Source organism: Gossypium hirsutum, chromosome A01 (genome assembly GCF_007990345.1).
Source record: "Gossypium hirsutum isolate 1008001.06 chromosome A01, Gossypium_hirsutum_v2.1, whole genome shotgun sequence".
Taxonomy (NCBI): domain Eukaryota; kingdom Viridiplantae; phylum Streptophyta; class Magnoliopsida; order Malvales; family Malvaceae; genus Gossypium; species Gossypium hirsutum.
Genome location: NC_053424.1, coordinates 1014694 through 1040695, shown reverse-complemented (window position 1 = coordinate 1040695; position 26002 = coordinate 1014694). Strand labels below are relative to the sequence as shown.

At 32.7% G+C, this 26002-nt stretch overlaps 3 protein-coding genes across 5 annotated transcripts; 2 read left to right on the top strand and 1 right to left on the bottom strand.

The window, feature by feature from the left end:
• Nucleotides 1-429: 429 nt before the first annotated feature.
• On the top strand, nucleotides 430-4328 carry LOC107934101 (metacaspase-3). 2 transcript variants are annotated; one of them, XR_001693805.2, is made up of 6 exons: nucleotides 430-639; nucleotides 988-1241; nucleotides 2159-2489; nucleotides 2702-2819; nucleotides 3046-3167; nucleotides 3367-3504. XR_001693805.2 is itself a non-coding variant. In XM_016866452.2 (6 exons), the coding sequence occupies exons 1-6, from the start codon at nucleotides 506-508 to the stop codon at nucleotides 4092-4094; spliced, it is 1047 nt and encodes a 348-aa protein (XP_016721941.1). In that variant the 5' UTR covers nucleotides 430-505; the 3' UTR covers nucleotides 4095-4328. The 2 variants fall into 2 exon arrangements, 1 of the variants encoding a protein (XP_016721941.1); XM_016866452.2 differs by lacking the exon at nucleotides 3046-3167 and adding an exon at nucleotides 4035-4328 and having other exon boundaries at nucleotides 3367-3516.
• A 5381-nt stretch (nucleotides 4329-9709) lies between these two features.
• On the top strand, nucleotides 9710-14018 carry LOC107934155 (putative pumilio homolog 7, chloroplastic). Of its 2 annotated transcripts, XM_016866514.2 has the most exons (6): nucleotides 9710-11577; nucleotides 11656-11818; nucleotides 12215-12378; nucleotides 12782-13040; nucleotides 13124-13233; nucleotides 13527-14018. In XM_016866514.2, the coding sequence occupies exons 1-5, from the start codon at nucleotides 10259-10261 to the stop codon at nucleotides 13229-13231; spliced, it is 2013 nt and encodes a 670-aa protein (XP_016722003.2). In that variant the 5' UTR covers nucleotides 9710-10258; the 3' UTR covers nucleotides 13232-13233; nucleotides 13527-14018. The 2 variants fall into 2 exon arrangements, with proteins under 2 accessions (XP_016722003.2, XP_016722002.2); XM_016866513.2 differs by lacking the exon at nucleotides 13527-14018 and having other exon boundaries at nucleotides 9714-11577; nucleotides 13124-13496.
• A 2237-nt stretch (nucleotides 14019-16255) lies between these two features.
• Nucleotides 16256-18502, bottom strand: LOC107934116 (peroxidase N1). The gene is made up of 3 exons (XM_016866467.2): nucleotides 17972-18502; nucleotides 17055-17217; nucleotides 16256-16916 (listed from the first exon to the last, which is right to left on the bottom strand). The coding sequence occupies exons 1-3, from the start codon at nucleotides 18365-18367 to the stop codon at nucleotides 16501-16503; spliced, it is 975 nt and encodes a 324-aa protein (XP_016721956.1). The 5' UTR covers nucleotides 18368-18502; the 3' UTR covers nucleotides 16256-16500.
• Nucleotides 18503-26002: the final 7500 nt, after the last annotated feature.

Here is a 26002-nt window from a genome sequence, read left to right as displayed (position 1 = left end):
TTGTTTAAAATCAAAGCAGAATCTAATTCCCTATAATGAACCAAAAGTTTGCACTTTTGAATTTATTGTTTAAAATAAATTAAATAAAGATATTTTAAAAGATGAAAATATCATCAATACCCGATGAAAATGCATTTCAATATACTTGAACTAATATTCTCATATATTGATAATAATACCTGATGCTATTCGAGTTAAGACTTAATTAGTAATAATATATTAGTTTTTTCTTAACTAAATTGAGATAAATATAAATATTTTTTAAAAAATAGCAACCGCCCTTTAGATCCTATGTTTTATGAATAGCAATTAAGTTACTCTGCCACAACGAATCTTATCAGAAAACAAATGAATCTGGTTCTCCACCAATTATGCTTGCGGATTCGATTATTGTCTACAATGATTGAACGAAAAGGGTATAAATCTAGCTTAATCCCCACAACTTCTTTTCACACGGTTCCGGTTCTTCGATATCATCGGGGTTATTTAACGGCTGTTCAAATCGATGGCACGAAGAGAACGATGCAGCGGATGCGGGATTAACATGTTGGTTTCACCCGAGGCACGAGTCGTTCGTTGTTCCGAGTGCCACACCCTTACCAATCTTGTCCCAATGAATGCTCGACCGGGCCGAACCAGGTTCTTTTCAAGCACTGCAGTTTTTATTATTACTACCAACCGGAAAACGTGTACGCAGTCGTAATTAACATTCGTGTTTCCGTTGTTTCAGTTTGGTTATTGACAATACCGAAGGTTTTTTTTTTGGTAAATTATATGAGTAGTCACCCAATTATGAAAAGTTACAAATTAGTCACTTAATTATTTAATTTTATTTTTTTGTCACCCAATTATCTTAGATTTTAGGTGTTTTCATTTTTACATTAGTCAACTAGTGACAAAAAAAACAAATTGAATAATTGAATGACCAACTTGTAACTTTTCACAATTGAATAATAGTTGAGTGAGTATTAATGTTTGTTATGATAGGTATAATGGGCCGCCGAGAATGCATGAAAATCCATACGGGAACGGCCCAAGCCCGCAACATCCACAATATCCACAACCGCGACCATCCTTATCTCCAGTTCCGATTTACGGGAGAAAACGAGCACTTCTTTGTGGTGTGAATTACCATGGAAAGAGTTATAAACTCAAAGGAAGTATCAATGATGTCAAGAGTATGAAGTACCTTCTTGTGGAGACATTAGGATTTCCCAATGATTCCATTTTAATGCTCACAGGTAATCTCGGGTTTTTAAATGTTGAGATTTAAATTTAATTTTAAATTTTTTTGCTTAACGAGCGGTTGAATAGAGATCTGTTTATGGGCTAAGCTAATTGCTCAAGCTCGAAGGCCTATTCGAAATTTAGGAGGGTTTAGATAAAAATATTAAACTTAAAAAATGAGTTTGTACAAAAAAATTAGGCCCATTTAAAATATGGGTCGAGCTCGAGTTTGAACATTTAAGACCTAAGCTTAACCCAATTCTTTTTTTAGGTTTATAATGTTTTATAATGAGAATATTAATAAATGTTAAGACGACTACATATAAAATTTTAATAAATAAAAGTAAAATATTTAAAATATTTTATTTATTAAAAATAAAATGGGCAGTCTTAAAATGGGCTTCAATTAACTATTTACAAATATAAGCAGGTTTGAGCAAAATTTTAAGTTCATATTTCAAATCGAGCCAAACTTGAGTAAGTATAAAGTGTACTAATATTATGTTTAGGTTCGACTCATGAACACTTCTAGAATAGACTAACTCAATATGGAATCCAGTTCGTAAACATATATAAGCTACCAAAGAAATAAATAGGGATGTAAACTAAACACATATGCTCACAAGCTATTTGAGTTTTTGAGTCGAGTTTTGGTAGCTTTAAGTTATTGAACAATCAAAATTTGAGTATTTCAATACTTGGTATATATTATTTTGAAATCGAGCACAAGCACAAATATTGTCGTGCATGAGAATGAATTTTGTTTTTTTTTGTTTTTCTAGGAAAACAAACCTGTTCGAGCATTTGACTCTTAAACCCGACTTTTAAATCTAAAACTATATTGAACTTCACTCGAATTTGGAGTCGAGTTTTAAACTTTCTCATACTTGTGCCGAATGCATTTTCATACCCGTCACTTCTGCATATGTAGAAAATGAAAGGGAGCCTTCAAAGATCCCGACAAAACAGAATATCCGAAAGGCTTTGAAATGGCTGGTCTACGGATGCCAACCGGGGGACTCGTTGGTGTTCCATTTCTCTGGTCACGGCACTCGACAAAAAGATTACAACCATGACGAAGTTGACGGATTTGACGAAGCATTGTGCCCTCTTGATCACGAAACCGAAGGGAACATAATCGACGACGAAATCAACGACACCATCGTAAAACCGTTGACTCGAGGAACCACACTGCACGCGATCATCGATGCCTGCTACAGTGGAACAGTCCTCGATCTCCCTTTCGTTTGCAGGATGAACAAGTTAGTTAGTTAATTCGTAAAATTTATACACTATATTACCCGGACTAGATCGATAGTGTTGGACACGGGTATGTGTCCTGTAGGTTTTTTGGAAGATCTTTGGAGTATCATCTCCTCGTATTCATGTCTGGGTAGACAAATAATTTTCTAAAAAAATGAAAAATCTGAGCAACGTTTATTGGGTTTATATTTGATTTTTTGGTATTATGTAGGGAAGGGCGTTATATGTGGGAAGATCAAAGAAATCCCCTATTTTACAAGCGTACTAGTGGAGGATTAGCCTTTTGTTTTAGTGCTTGTGATGATCATCAAACCTCTGCAGATACCACTGTGAGTAAAATCTTTCGAGTTGGGTTCGAAAAAATTTGAATTTGGTTGAATCATTATCGAGTCAAGTTTGAACGGATTGGGATAATGAGTAGGTCGAATTCAAGTATTGTTAATGCTTAAATTGAGTTGGGTTGGAGTTTAGTTAACTTTTTTATTTTTAATTAATATCATAAAAAAAATTTCGAACTCAAACTCATCACAAATTAACGATATCATTTTTTACTAGGTAAATGAGCTTGATTGAAACTTACTGAAGAGCTCGAGGAGTTTGATATTTCATCTCGAATCAGGCTCAAGCTTTAAAAGTAAAATTCAATTGAGTTAAAATGAAGTTTGAAGACATTGGAGGTTTTTTTATAGCTTGAACTCGACTTAGTTCGATTATACTCTTATTTCGAAGAGTCTTCGAATTTAGAACTGAGCTTTGATTTTGCAACTATTTTAAATCATCATATTGGAATCTCAATATCAGCATCATTTGGTCTTTAAAGCATTTGAGTGAAAATATCATTAGCTTTAGTGTGTTGTTTGAATTGTTATGTTGTAGGCTTTCACAGGAACCAATGTGAGAACCGGCGCGATGACATATAGCTTCGTACAAGCGATTCAAAATGAACGGAGGTTGACTTATGGGCATTTGCTTAATGCAATGCGTTACACGATTGGTGATGTTAGCAAAGCTCATGGAGCATCACAGGTATCTAAACCAAGGTTTTCAAAACTAAATTGGTGATTGAACTGGTTAGATCATTCATTTTCAGTCTAACTTGTCCAACCTGTTTCATAGGTTCAATTGAATAAATTATTTAGAAAAAAGGCCATATTTTCCCATTTGGGGGTTAACTAATTCAATTTTTATTTTGGACCGATACCCTAACCAATTCCCTATCTAACTAATCCGATTTTACCATGAGAAAATACGTATTAAATACGTGATAGTAATTTTAAAAAATGACATAATTAAAAGATGATCCCGAATACGAAAATAAGGTTCTTTTTTTTTCTGTAATATGAAATTGGTGATAAACAATTTGTAATTCTATCTATAAGTCAAGTCGAGCCACAATTCGATTCTAAAAAAAAATTTATACCTAAACCCAAATTTGAATATATTCGACAACTCATTTTTACAACTGAATATGTTTGTTCGAGTCACGCTCCCACTCTTTGAACCTATCACCATCTTTTCTAAGTCGGTTTATTCTTGATTTGCAGGAGCCACAATTAACTTCATCAGATAAATTTGATATCTACTCTAAACCAATTGTGCTCTAGTATTTTTTTGTTGCTCATAATGAATTGCATCCCGTTATACTCGGAGATTTCTCTATCCGTTCCATATTCGTGCAATACTTGTGTTTACAATACATTAATCCATGTTCATGAGAATGAAATATATTCATGATCAGTTGTTTATCTCTTCGAAGAGCATTTGTGATGAGAGAATTAATCACTGTTATCGATGATAGATACCCACATTTCAATAAAAAATAATTTTAGTTATATAAATTTTAGTGTGTTCATATTTACTCATAGTAAAAATTTATGTTATTTATAAAGTTATGCACCTTAATAATTTATATTATATAAATTTTAATTTATTTTAAGATATTGATGGTTTGCTTATCTTAAAATGAAGAGTGTTTGGTACGATGGAAAGTAATTATTAACATATATTGGATAGATTATATTAGTAGTCATTTAACTATTTTTTTTTCATTTTTAGTCACACAACTATTTAATTTTGTCTTTTTTTATCACTAGCTGGCTAACGTAAAAATGGAAACACTTAAAAATCTAAAATAGTAGGGTGACCAAAAAGACAAATTTGAATAGTTGAGTGATAACTTTGTAACTTTTCATAGTTAGGTGGCCAAAAAAAGAAATTTATTAATTGTTGAATAACCATTTTATAACTTTTAGGGTGACAAAAAAAACATAGTCTAGTGAATACTAATATAATTTACCCTGTATTTTTAATTTATATGATACTTGTACTAATTATAAAACCATAACAATTATTAAAATTGAAATTTATTTTAAATAATATCTAACTCAATTGTAATTATATCACTAACAGTAAACTACAAAAATAGTCACTTTTGTTTGCCTCAGATTACATTTTAGTTATTTATGTTTGGAATGTTACGTTTTAGTCACTTGCATTAGTGTTTTGTTACAAAGTAGTCACTTTACCGTTAAACTCTGTTATCCTTCTAACGACAGTCTTACGTGGCAGTCCAAATGAGTTTTTAATGCCAATTTCGATGTCCAGTTGAGATGAGAATAAATTTTTAATTAAATAAATTTAATTAATTAAAAAATTTAAATTAAGTACACATTGAATTGGAAAAGAAAAATCTTTCGTCTCATTTTTCTTTTAGTTTTCTTTTCCATTTTTATTGAAGAAACTATTATCATCTTTGTTGAATCAAAACAATAAAAATCAAATTGAGTGTTTCATCAACCGGTTCGATTTTTTTATTCAACATGGAAAAACAAAGGATGAATTCAATGGAGGATCCAAGTATATCTTATTTGCATCCGTTTGTCTATTTTATTGAATAAGTAGTTTTATTCTAAAATAGTATACTGTTTAATGACAGCCCTAAATTAAAAACCTTGATATTTTCTTTCTTTGCATCTATTCGTCCGGGTATGTCTTACTTTTTGATATTTTCTTCACAAAAGAAGAAAACATTAAAAAGAACCCCAAAAGATCCAAAGTTTAGTGTTTTATCTCTGAAATTCTATTTACTTTCTTTTCCCAAATTTTTCGAGATCCAATTTTTTCTTTCTTCAAATAGAAAGTCCATATCCAAAAATGCCATCAGCAACCACTACTTACGACACCATCACCTCCAACCCAACCACCTTTTCCTCACATGCCAAACACACGCGCCGCTTGTGGCTAGAGCTATTCCCCCTCTCCTCTTTTTACCTCCCCATCTTTGCTTAACACTTCTGGCACCCATCATTCTGCGAGTTACATCCCTTTGATTTTATAGGAAAAAAAATTAAGATTTTTAGGATTTATTCTTTTGTCCAATTACCATATCCTACCCACTTTTATTTTTAATGAAAATTTCTTTAGGCAAGAGCTTATCTATAATTTTAAAACAGGGTTGAGCATATTTGTCATGTTATGAAGAAGTCAAAGAAGGAAAAGAAAACATTTCAGTAATTCCATGACTTAGTTATTGCTTCTTTTTAATCAAGGGAAAATTAGGTTTTAGGGCATAATTTTATATTCTAATTTCATAAAAAAATTTAAAATTTTATTTTCCTCTCAACTGGACATTCAAGTTAGCATTTAAAACCTATTTGCACTGCACGTAAGATTATCGCTAGGGAGAAAACGGAGCTTAACGTCAAAGTGACCAATTCGTAACAAAACACTAACGTAAGTGACTAAAATGTAACATTTTAAATATAAATGACTAAAATACAATCTAAAACAAACAAAATTGACTATTTTTATAGTTTACCTATCACTAAACTACACACCCGAGGGCTTAAAAGATGATCAACAATTAAAACGCTGAACAGAACAAAGAGCGTAACAAAGAACAATTTTATAGTACCAACAAATGTTGGATTAAATGGTAAGCTACCTTGATATATTGGTATGAATTTTAGAGACGGGCAGTCTTAAAACTCGAACATATATCATAAAACGTACATGGAGAATTAAAAAAATAATTTTGCAGTGAGAAAATTGCAATCTGGTTTTTTCTCTCGGGAATAATGTCAAACACTAGGAGTGCAAAGAACTTGGGTTAACAGTTTATCCAAGTTCACAAAATAACCGTCGGGACTAGCAGCTTTCTTTGCTTTCTTCTTCCATTCAATGGCTTTTGTTTTCATTTCCACACCCTTTTCTCCTTCTATTAACTCCCTAACAAGCTTCTCCACTTTATCTCTCTTAACATTCTCATCTATCTAAATACCAACACCCAATCTCGAGAACGCCCACGGCCCACCAACGTTTGTTAATTGGTCTGCCCATTTATTTCAATGGTGAAATTTCAATTTTAGCTCCTAAACTATGTTAAAACTTGAGATTTAATCTAAATTTGAGGATCAATTTTAAAAAATTAAAAGATAAAAACTACGAAATTTAAGAATTAAATACTTTATCCTTAATAATAATTATTTGGACATCTAGCATGTGACCAAAGATATTTAAAAAAAGAAATAATATTTAAGTAGCTTTTAAAATATCAAAATAGATAGATTTGGTAAATTTTTAAATAAAAAAATTGTTTTTAAAAATTAGAAAGTATTCTATTTTCTAATCATTATAGAATTTAAATTTATAATTTTTAATGACACTTGTCATAACCTGATTGGACTTAATATATGAATGGGCTGAATTAGTTGGGTCGAACCCAAAAGTCTACTCGCTTTCCGACAAAGGAATGATTTTTTTAAAACAATAATAATAATTTTTTTTGTAAATACCACTTTTGTCCCTTTCATTTCTTGGGGACAAAGCAAAAAACACCAAAGGTAAAGCTAATGGCTAATCTTCATTGGTGCCCAATAAATTCATATTTAATTTTAAATTACAATAAAGTCACCATCTTTTTTATTTTTATTATTATTTTTTGCAATGTCATAAGAAAAAAAAAAGAATTTATGCTATGTTTTTATTCTTACCAAATTGATTCCTTTTTTATGTTATTATATCTAATTCGATGCTTAAAATATCTATAATCATTTCTCAATTCTTAATTAATGCATTTCATTGTACTCGAACCCACATTCTCTTATATTAGTAACAATACCGACGCCAATCAAACTAATTGTTTAATATAAAATTTTTTAAATTCAAAAGTAAATATAAAAAATCTTTATGTGTTTTATTTATTTAGTTTTTATTTTTTTAAATATCAATAAAAAACATATATATTACGATATTTAAATTTTCTCGTGAAGTTAATGGCTCACTATCACTGTATCAAATAAATATCTTTTAGGTTTTAAAGATAACTTTTATTTTCTCGCTAAGTTTAAATCATGATTTAGCCTTGAATTATATTCATTTTTTAGTTTTGGTACTTAAATTTCTTTTGTCCCACATTAATATTTGAAATTTCATTTTCGTCTTAATTTATAATTTTGGTACTTAAATTTGCTAATAAAAACGTGAGACATAGCACATTTTTATTGAAAGTTGATTTTTTTTTAAAATTAAATTGAGAATAAAATAATAATTTAAGAATGAAAAATAAGTCAAAAATTTTAAGCAGCAAAGTAGGAAAAAAAAGGAAATATAATTTAATGCGAATTTGTTTTTTAAGCAAAATAACAATAAATAGGAATATGTTTAAGAATGTAATACAACATTTTTATTCGGTAAATTTCAAAATTATATCAACACAAAATAAAATTAAAAACAGAAAATACTGGAGTTTTTAGATTTTATAAACAGAATTAGAGATTGACAAATATTTTATAGGCGTATAGTAAAATATTAAAAATATAAATATTAAAAAAACATAAATTTAAAAATAACTTAAACACGATTATGATATAAAAAATTTAAGAACATGAAATAAATACTTAAAAAAGAGAGGATAAAACAACATTTAATCTCTGAATTTGACAATTTTTTTCAATTTAATCCTTGATTTTTTTTATTTATTTATACCAATCTTAGAACTCGACAACTTCTCGCAATTTTGATCAATGTGATGAGTAATGACGAGATACTTTGATGCTATGTCACACCATTACCTAAAAATTTATATTTTTATAAAAAAATTCAAAGATAAAAATATAACAGTTACCAAGTTTAAAGAATAAACGTTGTGTGATTCTAAAAAAAAAATTAATATTTTAAAATACTTAAAAAATATGTCACACCATCATTTCAAAGATTCAAAATTATATTTTTTTTTAGGAGTTGAGTGTGTGTTATTAGTGCACCAAATAATTGTAAATAATATTAAATATGTATTTAAAATATAATGGTATAAATTTTTACACGTATTTAGGTCTAAAAAAAATAAAAAAATAAAAAAAGAATTATTATGTTTTTGTTGAAAAGAATTAAAATTAATTAATTATATTCATCTGGTGGTTATGAAATGAATAAATTTCTGCCTAACCTATAAAAAACCTTAAAGAGAGAGGAAACAACCTCAAAAAGGGGAAAAGAGAGACGTGAGTGGGTGTATTCCATATATGCCTTTTTTCAAGAATACAGAAAATATATTTTAAAAAATAATTAAAACCCCTAAAAATAGGATCATTTGGCAAATATAAGAATTAAAAAAATTAATTTAATTATGTTAATAATTTGGGAAACCTAATTCCTCGCGATAAACTTTTAAGGAGGCGTTACGTATGATATCTGGAAAAGGAAAATATTTTCGTGTTATCAATACGATGATGGGGTAAAACATTATTTCATCCATCTAGAAAAAATATATATTTAAAATTATAAATAATTTGATGGAAAAATATATTAAAAATTTAAGTGCGAAGCTCTTTTAAGTAAATTATAAAAAAGTAAACAGAAATGGTTTTAATTTTAATTTTATTTGTTGAGAAAATTCAAAAATAAAATTAATTAATATAAATAGTGATACATTACATGCATGCATAATATTTAATTAATAATTAATGACAATTCTTTTTATTTTACCACGCGCCATTTCAAGTGAGTGGATTCAAAAGTTCCGAACCTTCAGGAGACAAACGCTCGATTACGATTTGAGTAACGAAAAGCTCGACTGCGTGTACTTCACGCATACGAGTAAGAGTGTATTGCTTATTTAAGTTGTAGTGAAAAAGGTACCAAAAGTGAAAAAAAAGAAAAAAAAATTGCTTGAAGAAGAAAATCCCAGCGAGAGTCAGTCTGCAATCTGTCTTTGTTTCTTTATAAATTTGTAAACCAAAAAAATTACTTTCTTTATTTAATATTATTATTTTTATATTAATTATATAATTATTTTGTTGGAGAAAAATATAAATAGCGTTTGTTCTTCTCAGAGTCCAGCTTTAATGGCGTGAGAGCGTACACAAAGGGAAGAGAGTATATATATGTATAGGTGTGTATGTATATGTATATGTTTTTTTTCTTAAAAGTAAAACCGTATGTGATCTCCTTCAATCTTTGCATGCTTCACCAAACTCTTTCACAAAAAAAGAAAACCCAAAAACCCAAAATATGATTTTTGATATCAATGAAATGAAATGCCATTTGGTTTCCAATCCTTAAAGAAAACCCACACTTTTTATCTTTTGCTTTTTCTCAAAATCTGAGCAAAACCCAGATGTTAAAAAGTGCTATTCTGTTCTGGGTATTTGTTGTTTTTTTAAGTTTTTTTTTTTGTTTGATTTAATCTGATGTTTGTGTTTTGATTGTTTCTTTTGTTTTTGTTGTTCTTGTTCTTGTTCTTGTTGTTGCGTCTGTTTGTTTGTGTTTGATGTTGGAATCTACTGCTGAGATTGGGAACATGAAGGATGATGATGAGTTTGAAATGTTATTAGATGAGATCCCTCATGCAACATCTCATAATCATCATCATCATCAACATGAGAGGAAGAATCATGTAAATGGGTCATTACATGGCATGTATGGTAATGGTTTTATGTATGATGATGACCCATCATCAAGTTACTTGCATAATCGTACATGCGTTTCCCCTGTAAGCGGTTTCTCTTTACTATCAGATGGTTCCTCTTCAAGCTTGTTTTCACACAATGGGCAGTCTTTATCTGACCATGGATCACCACCACCACCATTAGAGGACTTTAAGCCACACTTGTTTGGTGAACTTGATCTCTGTAGAAGCCTTAGTAAACTGTATATTAGCAATGATCAAGAGAATTTTGGTTCTAGTTTTAGAGATTTCTCCCTTGAATCCAATGGGATTCAACGTTTTGATCAATTCAATGTTGAGAAACATGGTGTTCGTGATACATTGAGGAAAGGGTTTTCTGAATTTATGCCTTTGAGTTTCAATGGTGGGATGAATATGGCATTTTCTGGTTTGCCCCATAATTTATTAGGTCCTCAAATGTATCCTCAAGGGATGAATTGTTGGAATGGTGCAATGAGATCACCATGGCAGAACAAGGAACAAGCTTGTAATGTATTGAATTTAAACCCTTCTTTGAGTAATGGTGACCTGATTGTTTGTGGTTCTCCCCGGCCAGTTCGAAACATGTTAAACCAGGGGCTGCCATTGTCCAATGGCTTGGCTAGACCTAGAGCTCATTCAAATGTTGGGGCTTTTAGTAATGAGGATAGTTTCATTATTCAAGGAGATGGTTTAAATTATGTAATGATCAATAAGGGGCTTGATTGTTCGAGAGGGCTAAACAAGGCAAAGGATATTGGTGCGAGTAAGCATCGAGAAGGAAGGTTGCAACTCGATAGTTGGTCTCAATTCGCACCAGCTTGTGGAAATTCTAAGAATGCTGCTAAGTTATGTACCTCGTTTTCTTTGCCCCCTAAGTATAACTCAATGGCTGAAGCTCGTGGATATATATACTTGATAGTGAAAGATCAACATGGTTGTAGGTTTTTACAACGGCTATTCGATGAGGGTACCCGAGAGGATGTTGAAATAATATTCAAGGAGATTATTGATCATGTAGTCGAACTTATGATGAACCCTTTTGGGAATTACCTTATGCAGAAGTTATTGGAAGTGTGTAATGAACAACAGAGAATGCAGATTTTGTTAGTGGCTACCGAGGAACCGGGTCAACTTGTTAGAATATCTCTAAACACGCATGGGTATGTATGAGAACACCGTGCTTTTGATATGTTTGTATTTGCTGATTGTATTTCTAATATTGTCTTTCCTTGTTTCAGGACTCGTGTGGTGCAAAAGTTGATTGAGACACTAAAAACCAGGCAACAAATTTTGCTTGTTGTATCAGCTCTTGAGCCCGGTTTTTTATCACTCATCAAGGACTTGAATGGCAATCATGTTGTACAGCGTTGCTTGCAATGTCTTAGCTGTGAAGATAACAAGGTAAAGCCTTCCATCTTATAGATTTCTAGGTGTTAACAGAGGGAATCTTTTCTGTTCCATTCTGGTTTTGTTCCTTAATTCAAAGTAAAATGTTGTCTCTTTTCGGGGTCTATATGTGCAAATGTCATACATGATTGCATTCCTTAAATCACAACCAAATTAAGCTTTAGTGACACAAAAACTGGAATGCATCATATTGCATATCGAAACTTCACAACTGAAAAGAAGTACTTGGTGATACTTAGTGTAACTTAGTAGTTTTGTTTAAAATTCAATTAAGACAATGATGCAGGTGTGCATATCGAGTTTTGTTTGTTCATCTCTTTTTCTCGAGCCATTTACTTTCGTCAGTAGCAGACATTGACAATGGCCTTTTTTCCCTGATCATTTTGACAGTTTATTTTCATTGCTGCTGCAAAGTATTGTGTTGATATTGCAACTCATCAACACGGCTGTTGTGTGTTGCAACGATGCATCAGTCATTCCACCGGGGAATATCGAGATAATTTGGTTGAAGAAATATCCTCCAATGGACTTCTACTTGCACAGGACGCATATGGGTAAGTATCTCTGCTTGCATTTTCCCGGCAAGAAAGAGAAAGAAAAAGAAAACTCGACTTTCATAATTTTGACATGTAGTTGTTTATACAATTATGAATTTCTGGTTTACTGAGTAGCCAAACTTTCTGGTTTGACTGATAATGCAAAATGGTGCAGTAAGCTGAAAATCTTCTTTGCATGTTTGAATGTATTAATGGCTTATTTTGTATCATGGACTTGTATTACGATAAAAAATTCAGACATTAAACATGCTCAGCAAGTCATCATATCGGTTTAATGTTCATATTATTATTGGAAAACAACCGTTTCTTCTTGTTTGGCCCATATTGTAACGAGACTGATCAGTTCATTCTAAAAACGGTATTCCCCGGTGCCCCTTAATTTTTGTTTTTCGTTTTGCAGAAATTATGTTGTTCAGTTCATCTTGGAGTTAAAAATTCCATCTGCCACTTCAACTTTGATCTCTCAATTCGAAGGGAACTACGTGCACCTCTCGTCTCAGAAGTTCAGCAGTCACGTGGTCGAAAAATGTCTCATGGTGTTAAATGATGAGAGCCGATCGAAACTCATTCATGAATTGCTGTCTACAGATCACTTTGAACGGTTGCTTCAAGATCCGCATGCAAACTACGTTGTGCAAACCGCTCTCCGTGTATCCGAGGTTCGGGAATCAATCACTTTTCCCATTATTTACAAAACCCCCACTCCCTTGTTTTGATTCTTCAGTTTTCTTCTTTATATTAGGGATCTCTGCACAATTCACTCGTTGAAGCAATCGAGTCCCATAAAGCAATATCACGCAACAGCCCGTATTCGAAGAGGATTCTCTCTCAGAAGCTACTCAAAAAGTGAATGTACATTCTCCCCCTTTACTTTTTGTTGTTTTGTGTCAACTAAAACTATCATCTATATATATATGTGGAAAAACCGGACTTGAAACCCTAAAAATGAGCTCGTGCGTTTAACCTGAGGAAGAGTTTTTGTCTTCTAAAAATGGCATGGGAAATCCCCTTCCATGTGCTCCAAAGAGTGTAAAAGATAAAAAAAAGCAATTTTGAACTATAAAGTTGCTTAATTTTTGGACATTGTAGTATTTATGTTGGCTTGTTGATCTTTATCTATGGTATTTGGATGTTTTCTTTTGCAGTTGTACAATGTAAAGAATGTTAGGGTTTTTTTTCTTCTTTTTTCGGGTTCCCGTAGTTTGGAAATCGAGAAAGAAAGGGTTGCAGATCTTGAGATTCGAATCTTTGATTTATAAGATCTTACTTGTTAAAGAGTGATTGTATGAACCAAGTGAATGCAACAAATCGAAGGTTTTTTTTTCACTTTGGAAATAATGAAAGGGGTTGAAGATTTCGAGATTCAAATATCGGATTTGCAGTTGTTTTTTTAAGAATATTAGTTGGTATGAACCAAATTTTGATTACAACTCGTATTCGACATTCATTCTATTCCGTAAATAGTGGAAGGGGTCGAAGATTTTGAGATTTGAATATCGAAATTGCAATTGTTTTTTAAAAGAGATTAGTTGTGTGAACTAAACTTTGATTACATACTCGTATTTGACATTCATTCTTTCCCATGAAGGGGTTGAAGTTTTCGAGATTCAAATATAGAATCAAATTTTTATTTCAAACTCATATTTGACATAGAAGAAAGTGCACTCTCTCAAAATAGTGGAAGGATTGAAGATTTTAGGATTTGAATATCATAGCAATTACCATTTAAAAGATTAGTTGTATGAATACTCGAATTCGATATTGATTCTCATGAAAAAAAAGATAAAAAATTTTGAGATTCTAGTATCGTATTTGTAATTATATTTAATTTAATTATAACCTCAAATTTTACATTCATAAACATTATTTAAAAAAGAAAAAAAAACCTTATTTACAGTTTGATTTAAATTGTTATTTAATAATTATAGAATATATAAATATTAATATAAAATCTTACAAAATATTCATTCTCAATTAAATTTCAATAGATTAATTTATTAAAAAAATTATTTAAAAACTGATGTATGGGCAAAAACAACACAATTACAATAATTAAAATAGTATTTAATTAATTAATTTTAAAATTATGAACCCGACAAGACCAAGTCACCTACGGGAAGTAGCGCGTCATAAAATATTCCTCGCCAAGTCTTTCTGGACACGTGTCGACATTCTGAAGCATACACTTGACGGAGCCAATCACGTCCCTGAAACTGATCGGATCTAATCGGCCTACCCTCATTCCACGTGTCCTTCTTAGCTTCATTTTCCTTTACGTTTTAATTTTTTTTGAATAAATAATAATAATTTTAATCTCATTCAACGAAACATACATTTTAATAAATAAAATTTTCTAAAATAATAGACCCAATTAATGCATTTTATTATCTGTAATTTAATTTTTTCCCAATGTTAATTTTCAAGAAACATTATTTAATAATTTTATTTTCAAACATATAAAAAATATTACCTTATAAATTATATATGAGAAAATCAAGACAAGCTTAATTTTTTTTAAAATTCTATTTGGATCGAACTTGGATAGAAAAATAAACTCATATTTTGTATTATGCTAAACTTGGTTAAAGAGAATAAGTAGAATATTAGAATCTGGTTTGAATCCAACCCAATTCAATCGTGAATTTATGTATATAATTTTAATATTTAATTATATCTTATTTTATATTTTACTAATAAAAAGAATACACAAAAATGATCGATATTGGTTAAATTCTATTGTGAGTTCTTGTAATATGTATAATTTGTGAATTTAGTTCTTGTATTTAATTTAGCCGGTCCCTATATTTTTAAATTTAAAATTTTAGCTATGGAAAAAAAAATATAGCTATTAAATTCATTAATTTTACTATTTTTAAATTATTATGCGACAGACATATTATCACGTATGTAATGTCATGTCAATTTATTATTTTCACATATTACTTACTAATGGCTGGTTAACGAATTTAATGGTTATTGATTGCGTTATAGCTAGAATTTTAAATTTTAAAAAAAATATAGAGAATAAAAATGATCAAATTGAAGAACATTGATTAAATCTACAACTTTATGTATAGTACAAGATTGACAATAAAATTTAACCGAACAGATTTAGCTACTACCACTTGAGTCACGATTTAAGTTGAACAATTTTAAAAAGCATAGGAATTAAAATTGACTAAATTAAAATATAGTATAGAGACTAAATTCATAACTTACACATAGTAGAGAAGTTGGTAGCAGAATTTGACATGAATAAAACATTTGGTCGTTGGCTTGAAACAATGTTTTGAAATTGTAAGGCCATATGATATCGATAGTTCCGCTCCATATTAGCTTCGCAAATTGCTGGTAGGCATTTTCTGAGAAATGGTAGGCATCGAAAAAGAGATACTCGTCGGGGTTCTCACATAAAACGAATTCTGTTACCCCTCTCTTCCCTCCGCAGCTATAAACACCTCTGCCTTCACCGTACCCACAACATGCTGTTGCTTCCTTGAAACCTTTCATATCACCACCCACAGAAAACATATAATTATTCCGGACTCAATGTGAATGTTGAATGTAGAAACTGACACAAATATTTCAAAATTTTGGCCATATCTCATATTTAAGCATGTAGAAATTTGACACAAATAGTTCATGGTCTGTTCGTGATATATTGCGGTGAGTGTTGGCAATGAAAAGTGTTGAAACTAAGATTAAATGAATCTGAGTTTTAAAGATTTTAAGTGATAGATTAATTTCGAGTTCTGATTATTTTAAATTTGAAACACTTTTCAAATAGATTTATTTAAGTTTAGAAACAGTCTAGCATATTTAACACGAAAGACAATGAGCATTACTATTTAGATGATTAAATTAGAATTATAATATCCAAAATAATTCACTCTTCACTGTTTTTAACAAAACAAATTCTTAGAATTCAAATATAAACTTATAAAATGATGACAATTTTTTCTTCTAAGATTTTTAATATCCGATAATCACATTACGCATTGATTAGAGCCGGAACACATTTTCGAAAGAGATAAAGGTCTTTTGATTCATATTTCCTCCATTCGCAAGACTTGAAATCGAGACATTTCATTATCCGAAAACTCGCAATGGTGAAATAAATTAGTTAATGGCCGAGCAAACTCTTCGAATTTCACTGTTACTACCCGTCTTCACACCTATATTGCTCATCTTCACCATGGACTTCGCGAATTCCTTTCCGAAGTTCAATTTTCGGACGCCTTTCTCGCCCAAGAACTGTTGTACAAAAGTCCTCGTCGATGCATCGGTCCACAACTTCTGGTCCGACTCAAGCACTCCCCGACCGTTTTTCAAGTTGGTGAAGAAAGATGTGTCGAACTTGTTAGCACTACCGGTATCCAAATCAACACGTCGGAAGTTGTTTCCGTTTTGCGGGCAAAATGATCTGAGTTGAGGGAGGAATGATGGGTTGATCGTTGGGTCCGGACCACCATTGGTGAAGTTGTTTAGTCTATAGTTAAATACCAAGCAAGCTGCTGTCCCTATGCTGTGTCCTCCTATATGATGGAATTTAAAAATAGGGTTAAGTTTGGGTTAAACTTATATATATTATGAATGTCATGTATATTTATGTATGCTTGATTCTCGATTTAACCGATTAATTAGATTCGAGTTAAAAAAAAAAAATTGCTTACCAACAAGGGCGACAAGGTCTTGAGTGTTGAGACCAAAGCGAGCGAACTGTTGCTTTTGGGACTCAATGGAGTCCGTAAATCCAGGCAATTTTGCGGCATCTGACTGCAATGAAACCCTCCCATCTCTACGTCCCGTCGGCACCTTCCAATTTATTCCTTTTGTCTGCATTTTTCAAAGTATTAGACTTTTAGCGACGAAAAATAAGTCGTCACTAAAAACTGTAATATAATAGTTTAATTATGGTTTTAGTCCCTCTTTTATGTTCAAAATTTATATTTTACCTCCCTACTTTGATTTGGTCTTTTTTATTTTGGGATAAAACAACATTTAGCCCTTGAACTTGGTAATGTTTTTTTTTTTTTAGTTTGGACACTAAACTCTTTTTCAGGACGGCATTAGTCTTGGAACTTGGCAATTTTTTTCAATTTGGTCCATAAATTTGGATAACATTAAGGCTTAAAAGTTTAAAAAGAAATTATATAAAATCTGAAAAATTTTAAGGACATTATATTAAAAAAATTTTCAGGTGATGACATAGTATAATACCAAAGTATCATTTCATTACACTTTAACAGAATTCAAGTTTAGAGACCAAATTGAAAAAAGCTAAGTTCTAGCACCAATATTGACCAAGGAATTTTTAAGGATCAAGGTAGAAAAGAATGCCAAGTTCAAGGACTAAATATTTGATTTATTCCTTTTTTTATTTTTTTTTATGAAGTTGAATTGATAACATTATCATCCTTCGTTGCATTATGATGAGGTGAATTTTTTTACTGTTACTTAATCTCCACAACTAACATTATAAAAGCAAATTATCAAACTACGATAAAAATTAAAAATGCAAATTTTAGTTAGTACAGGGACTAAAATTAGTATTAGACCAATATTAGAGAATTCGAGTGTTTTTGTTTACCAAGACGACGGAATCACGAGCGGCGAGAGCTAGAATATCAGCACACGAAACGACGCCGGGACAAGCAGCTTCAAGCTTAGCTTTAGCATCGTCGATGACTTCAAAGCCTCTCAACAAGCTATTCTGAACGGCTTTCCTCTCCGTATTAGGACCGTCGATAAGGACGGAGCCGTCACAGCCATTAACGAAGCAATCATGAAAATGCATCCTCAACAACCCTGGCGCAATAGCTGGATTTGAACGGAAATGGGATTCAACAGTCGACTTAACGATGGATTCAGCTCGTGGGCATGTTTTTGAATAGAACCCGACCCGAGTAGTTCCTTGCCCGAAACCAGTCGCAGGCATTGATAACAATGTGACAGCCATTGTAAGGAATATGTAAGAAGGCTCCATTGTTGATGAGGTTGAAGAAAGTGATTTTGGGAGTGATGGATGGTTTGGTTTTGAGGGTTTATTTATAGGGAAAAAAAGGTTAGGGTCAAAAGTAAAGAAAGTCGGCTATAAAGGAATCGCCATTAACAAAGGAGAAAAGAAGGTTTTGGAACAATAATGGAGTAACTATGAGTGTGTAAAGAAGGTTAGAGGAAGCTGCTGGGAACACTGTAATGGCGAGCTGGTGTTTTTGAGGTTCACGTGAAGAAATGTCCTTTTTTGTTCTTGAAGGACGTTGAGCGATTTTATTTGGCAAAAGATTCGTTGTATAATATTATATCGACATATCCATAAAACATGGAGAAACGTGATAGAATTATGAATAAAATTTCAATTTTATATCTCCCATGAAATCTATATTATATAAGGGTAGAGTGATTTTATTTTTTTTCTTTAAAAGTTTTATTTTTTTTATGTTAAAAACGGTTGTAGACTTAATCATGAGATGAGTCATTCATTTAAGTTGGGAGGTTTATCTGAAAAATAAGAGAATTTAGATAAAAATATATATTTGACAGAAAATAATGTTCGTCTAGAAAATGGGTCGAGTCTTAGGTAAGATTTTTTTGCCTAGGCCCTAACATGAATTTGTCTAAATTTTTTCTCTTATTGTCGTTTACTTCTGTTTTGCTGTCATTTTAATGTTGTTTTTACCGTTATTTTATTATTATGTGAATGTTGTATAATTCGTATATTATTATTAATATTGTTACTATTTTAGAGGTATTTTGCTTGCTAAATTGTAACTATTTTAGTGTTATTTAAGTATTAAGTGTAACACCCCTTACCCGAGACCGTTTCCGGAGTCGAGCACGAGGCATTACTTAGCTTATCTTACCAATTCGGAGCATAAAAACTAGGTTTGAAAATTTATTTCATTATTCGCAGCAAATCTGTCTAATCGCGCAGCAGTTACTAAATTAATTATAACTTGAGCTACAGAACTCGAAATTTAATTCCGTAAATTTTCCATGAAACTAGACTCATATATCTACTCACCATAAAATTTTTAGAATTTTTGGTTCAGCAAATTAGTACAGTTTATTAGCTAAAGTCTCCCCTGTTTCACCACCTGACTGCCCTGACCTCTAGTCACTAAAAATAAGTTTTCTCACTGTAGGATTTTCATATGAAGTTATTACTTGTTTCTACAGAAAATAGACTCATTAAGAAATCTAAGCATGTAAATTTCAACTCATAACCATTTTTTTACAATTTGTAATTATTTTCTAAACTCAGAACAGGGGACTCCAAAAATAGTTCTGACCCTATCTTACTAAAATTCACATATCTTAAAATATAAATTTCCTTTTTCTACACCGTTATTTTTCCATGAAATAGACTCAACAAGCTTTAATTCCATATATCATTCACCCTCTAATTCATTTTATACTATCTTGGGTGATTTTTCAAATTCACGTCACTGTGCTGCCTGAATTTTGTTTCTTTGCAAAATTTTATCCTTTCATGATTTCCATGCATAATTTATCACCTAATCTTTCATAACAACAAACACCTTCATCCTTAATCATTTTAATAACCATACATCATCAAATACTTACACATCACTCATTAGCAAAATCATCATTACAAACATACAAAATAACTAAATCCCTATACATGCCATAACTCAAACGTGTTTCGATATAAAATACCGAGCAGTTGTAGTTGATAGTGTGGACGATCTCCGACTTCTTTAGGATCCTTGAAGTAGCTTTGCAATACTATAAGAGAAAGAGAAATAAAAGAAGTAAGCATAAAGCTTAGTAAGTTTACTAGCAAATAAATAACAATATTTAACTTAAATAATTAAACTCAATGTCTATATCTCTAGTTTACTCTTTAGTTAATCTCATACTAGTTCTCTTACTTGTTTACTTAGAATACTTGTGTGCATAACTTACTCAATCCTTGCTGCATCGTTGAACATCAATTGATAGTATAATAAGTTCTTAAGTCTTACAACTTACCTGAGCTTGCCATTTATGCTTTAAACTGAACTTTCATGAACATGATTCGTTTACAAGCCCGTTGAGCTACATTGGAATAATAAGGATACTCGGGTCTCTTCTGATAATAACATGCCAAAGCCATGTCCCAGACATGGTCTTACATGGGATGTTCTCGTGATGGTGCCCATGCCATATCCCAGACATGGTCTTATAGGGGACCTCTCATCTCGGTGCCAACGCCATGTCCCAGACATGGTCTTACATGGGACCTCTCGTCTCGGTGCCCATGCCATGTCCCAGACATGGTCTTACAGGGGACCTCTCATGATCTTAAGGATGCCAATGCCATGTCCCAGACATGGTCTTACATGGGATCTCTTTACCCAAATGTCATGACATTCGTATCCAGTACCATCCTTATGTATCAACGGGACTTTTAAATTTTAATTCTCTATCATTTCATGCTTGGATCATCATCAAATAAATTCATAAAATAAATTCATAATTGCTGGAAATTAACAGCATTAATAATAAATATTGAAATATTGCATTTATTTACCGTAAACTTACCTCGGTACCAATTATAGCCAAATTCACCAACTTAGTCTTCAACTTTATTCTTCCCTTTGTCTAACCTCGAGTTTCGTACTTCTTGATCTAAAATAGTAAATTTAACTCATTTAATAATCACATTCATCAAAACAGCCCTCGACTCTAACTTTTTCAAAATTATAATTTTGCCCCTAAACTTTTACATAATTACATTTTTGCCCCAAGGCTCGGAAATTAAACTTCATCTCTTATTCTTATGTTTTATAACATTCTGAACATTTTTCCCTTCTATGGCAACATCAAATTCCCACTCTAACATGTACTTATGAACATTAGGTATTTTTACCGATTATGTCGTTTTACTCGTTTTCACTTAAAATCGCTTAGCAAAAGTTGTTTAACATAATTTCTAGCTTCATATTCTATCATAAAACATCAAAATAAACACTTTTCACCTATGGGTATTTTTCCAAATATAAACCCTAGGTTAAATTATTGCTAGAATAAGCTAAATTAAGCTACCGGGATCTCAAAAACGTAAAGAACATTAAAAACGGGGCTTGGGATCACTTACTATGGATCTTGGAAGCTTGAAAACCCTAACTATGGCTTCCCCCCTTGCTGATTTCGTTCATATGAAGAAGATGATGATTTTTGCCATCTTTTTCCCTTTTAATTCATTTTAATTACTAGATTACCAAATTGCCCCTAACTTAAAAATTTTCTATTTCACTTATCTCATGTCCATTTTCGTCTACCAAGTTACCAATGGTATAATTACCATATAAGGACCTCCAATTTAAAGTTTCATAACAATTGGACACCTCTAACATGTAGAACTCAACTTTTGCACTTTTTACAATTTAGTCCTTTTGACTAAATTGAGTGCCCAAACGTCGAAATTTTCGAACGAAATTTTCAAAAAATCATTTTGTGAAATTTTAGACCATAAAAATATAAGAAAAATAAAAATTTTCTCATCGGATTTGTGGTTCCGAAACCACTATTCCGATAACCTCAAATTTGGGCCATTACAACTCTCCCCCCCTTTTTAGGATTTTCGTCCTCGAAAATCTTACCAGTAAAGAGATTCGGGTATTGCTTCCTCATTGTCTCTTCCGGTTCCCATGTTGCTTCCTCAATCCCGTGCTTTTGCCATAGCACTTTCACCAGATTTACCTTTTTGTTTCTAAGCTCCTTTGTTTCTCGTGTTAATACTTTAACCGGTTCTTCATTATAAGTCATATCCGGCTGAATTTCTACTTCTGTTGGAGTAATAACATGTGAAGGATCTGATCGATACCATCGTAGCATAGATACATGAAATACATTATGAATTTTGTTGAGTTCCGGTGGTAAAGCCAATCGGTAAGCAACTGGTCCAATTCTTTCTATAATCTCATATGGTCCGATAAATCTTGGACTCAATTTACCCTTTCGATCGAACCGGAGAACTTTCTTCCAAGGAGACACTTTTAAGAATACTTTATCACCCACCTGAAATTCAATCTCCCTTCGTTTAAGATCGGCGTATGACTTTGACGATCAGAAGCTGCTTTAAACTATCCCGAATCAGTCTTACTTTTTCTTCTGTTTCCCGAATCAAATCAACCCCGTGTATCTTCTTTTCACTGAGCTCTGTCCAATATAATGGTGTTCTACATTTTCTACCATACAAAGCTTCATACGGAGCCATTTTAATACTGGACTGATAACTGTTATTATAAGCAAATTCAATCAAAGGTAGATACCTTTCCCAATTACCTTGAAACTCTAATGCACAACATCGGAGCATATCTTCCAATACCTGAATTACACGCTCAGATTGGCCATCTGTCTGAGGATGAAATGCAGTACTGAAATACAACTGAGTACCCAAAGCTTCTTGCAATTTGTTCCAGAAACGAGACGTAAATCGGGGATCTCTGTCTGATATAATGGAGACAGGCACTCCATGTAGTCTAACAATCTCAGATATATACAATCCAGCCAATTTATCTAAAGAATAATCCATACATACTGGGATAAAGTGCGCGGACTTTGTCAATCGGTCGACAATTACCCAAATGACATCTTTCTTCCTCGGAGATAACGGTAACCCAGATACAAAATCCATAGTGATTCTTTCCCATTGCCATTCCGGTATAGTGATTGGCTGAAGCAACCCCGAAGGTACCTGATGTTCAGCCTTAACCTGCTGACATACTAAACATCTTGATACAAACTCAGAGATATCACGTTTCATACTCGGCCACCAATACATCTTTTTCAAGTCATTATACATTTTATTACCTCCCGGATGTACGGACATAATACCACTGTGTGCTTCGTGTAAAATCTTCTGTACAAGTTCTGAATTCTTCGGTACACATACTCTGCCTCTAAATAATAAACAACCATCAGTTCCAATCTGAAATTCTAAATCATTACCTGACTCACAATGCACCCGTTTAGCCTGTAATTTCTCATCATTCCTCTGAGCTTCACATATTTGTTGACGAAATGTCAATTCAGCTCTCAATTCAGCTATGATTGAACCATCATTAAACAGTGACAACCGGGTATTCATAGCTCGTAAAGCAAATAGAGATTTTCGGCTCAAAGCATCAGCTACCACGTTAGCCTTACCCGGATGGTAATCAATAACCAAATCATAATCCTTTATCAATTCAAGCCACCTGCGTTGTCTCAAATTCAAATCTTTCTGTGTCATCAAATATTTCAAGCTTTTGTGATCAGTATAAATATGACACTTTTCACCATACAAATAATGCCGCCATATTTTCAATGCAAATACAATAGCAGCTAACTCGAGATCATGTACCGGGTAGTTTCTTTCATGTGGCTTAAGTTGTCTTGAAGCATAGGCTATTACTTTATCTTCTTGCATCAAGACACAACCCAAACCATTTAATGATGCATCACTATAACTAATAAATTCCTTACCCGATTCAGGCTGTACCAACACAGGTGCTTTCGTTAACAACTCCTTCAATCGGTCGAAACTTTGCTGGCATTTTTCTGTCCATTCAAATTTAACATCTTTCTGTAGTAAACGGGTCATTGGAGAAGCTATCATAGAAAACCCTTGTACAAATCTCCGATAATAACCAGCTAAACCCAAGAAACTTCTAACTTCAGATACATTCTTCGGTGGACTCCAATTGACAATAGCTGAAATTTTACTCGGATCTACCCTGATGCCTTCTGCGGATACAATATGTCCGAGAAAACCTACCTCTCGAAGCCAAAATTCACATTTACTGAATTTAGCATAAAGTTTCTTTTCACGCAGAATTTGCAACACTATTTTCAAATGTTCTGCATGCTCAGTTTCATCCCGAGAATAAACTAAAATGTCATCAATAAAAACTACTACAAACCTATCTAGATACGGTCTGAATATCCGGTTCATCAATCCATGAATACTGCAGGTGCATTAGTCAACCCAAACGGCATAACCAGAAACTCATAATGCCCATACCTGGTTCTGAAAGCTGTCTTTGGCACATCTGGCTCTTTTACCCGTAACTGATAATAACCCGATCGGAGATCAATCTTTGAAAATACTGTGGCACCTTTCAGTTGATCAAATAAGTCATCAATTCGAGGCAATGGGTACTTATTCTTTATAGTTACCTTATTAAGCTGCCGATAGTCATACACAATCTCAAAGACCCGTCTTTCTTTTCACAAACAGAACTGGAGCACCCCAAGGTGAATGACTCGGACGAACAAACCTCTGTCAACAAGTTCCTGTAACTGTGCCTTTAACTCTTTTAATTCTGTAGGAGCCATTCGATACGGAGCTATGGAAATTGGGGCAGTTCCGGAATCAGATCTATAGAAAATTCCACTTCTCTTTCTGGTGGCAACCCTGGTAACTCCTCTGGAAATACATCAGAAAATTCACATACAACTGGCACTGCCTGTATATTTGACTCAGATACCTTAGTATCCAACACATACGCCAAATAAACATCATACCCTTTTCTAACACACCTCTGAGCTGTCATAACTGAAATCATATCGGATAATCCCTTTGTCTGATTAGATTTAACCCAAAGTAATTCTCCATTCTGGCATTTCAACACAACATATTTTTGTCTACAGTTTACTACTGCATCATGCTGAGTTAACCAATCCATGCCCAATATCACATCAACTCATCAAAAGGCAATACATCAAGTCAACCGGGAAACAAATACCTTTTACCATCAGTGGACAATTTTTACAAACTTTATCCACTATCACAAACTGGCCCAGGGGGTTCGAGACTTTAACCATAAATTCAGTAGGTTCAACAGACAAATTTTTAACAAATGCTAATTTTGTGCATATATATGAATGTGTAGAGCCAGGATCAATTAATGCAATAACAGTAGTATCATAGAGAGAAAATGTACCCGCAATTACATCAGGAGAGGACGCCTCTTCACGAGCTCGAATAGCATATGATCTTGCAGGTGCTCTAACATCTGATCTAACCGCTGAATCTTTGAATGCACCCCTATTACTTGCCCCACTCCTGGTTTCTCTGCGGTCTACCTCTGGTAAGAGCATTACCTGATCTCGCACTCGTATTTCTTCTCTTTTAGTTGTTTCAGGACAATCCCGAATAAGTGATCGGATGCTCCACATCTGAAACAACATTTCACCTGCTCTACACTCTCCGGGGTGGCGTCTCCCACATGAGGACATTCCGGTCTAGGAGGTCGAGTACTGCCAGTACTTGCAACTGTAGTGGTTGAGCTCTAAAACCTCGAATCTCTACTTCTGCTTCGGCCAGAATAATATGTGGAAAATGCGATCCGCTAGAGAGCTCCCTAAGCTCTTAGATGTAGACTGAAATGATTTACTCATTTGCCTCTTCTTTGTATCCTGCGCTCCAACTTCAGCTTGCTCTTCTCTTTTTCTTTTAACAAGTCTTCTACTTTACAAGCTCTTTCTACCAGAACAACAAACTCTCTGATTTCCAATACACCCACTGATAGTCGGATGTCATCATTAAGCCCATCTTCAATCTCTTGCACATGTTGGCTTCGGTGGATACAAATTCCCGAGCATACTTACTAAGTCTGCATTCGCCATA

Coding starts and splice junctions, on each gene's coding strand:
- LOC107934101 (XM_016866452.2), top strand. CDS start 506: ATGGCACGAAGAGAACGATGCAGCGGATGCGGGATTAACATGTTGGTT. Junction 2,820..3,366: donor AAACCTCTGCAGATACCACT/GTGAGTAAAATC, acceptor GTTATGTTGTAG/GCTTTCACAGGAACCAATGT. Junction 3,517..4,034: donor AAGCTCATGGAGCATCACAG/GTATCTAAACCA, acceptor CTTGATTTGCAG/GAGCCACAATTAACTTCATC.
- LOC107934155 (XM_016866514.2), top strand. CDS start 10,259: ATGTTGGAATCTACTGCTGAGATTGGGAACATGAAGGATGATGATGAG. Junction 12,379..12,781: donor CTTGCACAGGACGCATATGG/GTAAGTATCTCT, acceptor TTCGTTTTGCAG/AAATTATGTTGTTCAGTTCA. Junction 13,041..13,123: donor CCGCTCTCCGTGTATCCGAG/GTTCGGGAATCA, acceptor TCTTTATATTAG/GGATCTCTGCACAATTCACT.
- LOC107934116 (XM_016866467.2), bottom strand. CDS start 18,367: ATGGAGCCTTCTTACATATTCCTTACAATGGCTGTCACATTGTTATCA. Junction 17,218..17,971: donor CTCGTGATTCCGTCGTCTTG/GTAAACAAAAAC, acceptor TGAAAAATGCAG/ACAAAAGGAATAAATTGGAA. Junction 16,917..17,054: donor AGACCTTGTCGCCCTTGTTG/GTAAGCAATTTT, acceptor TCCATCATATAG/GAGGACACAGCATAGGGACA.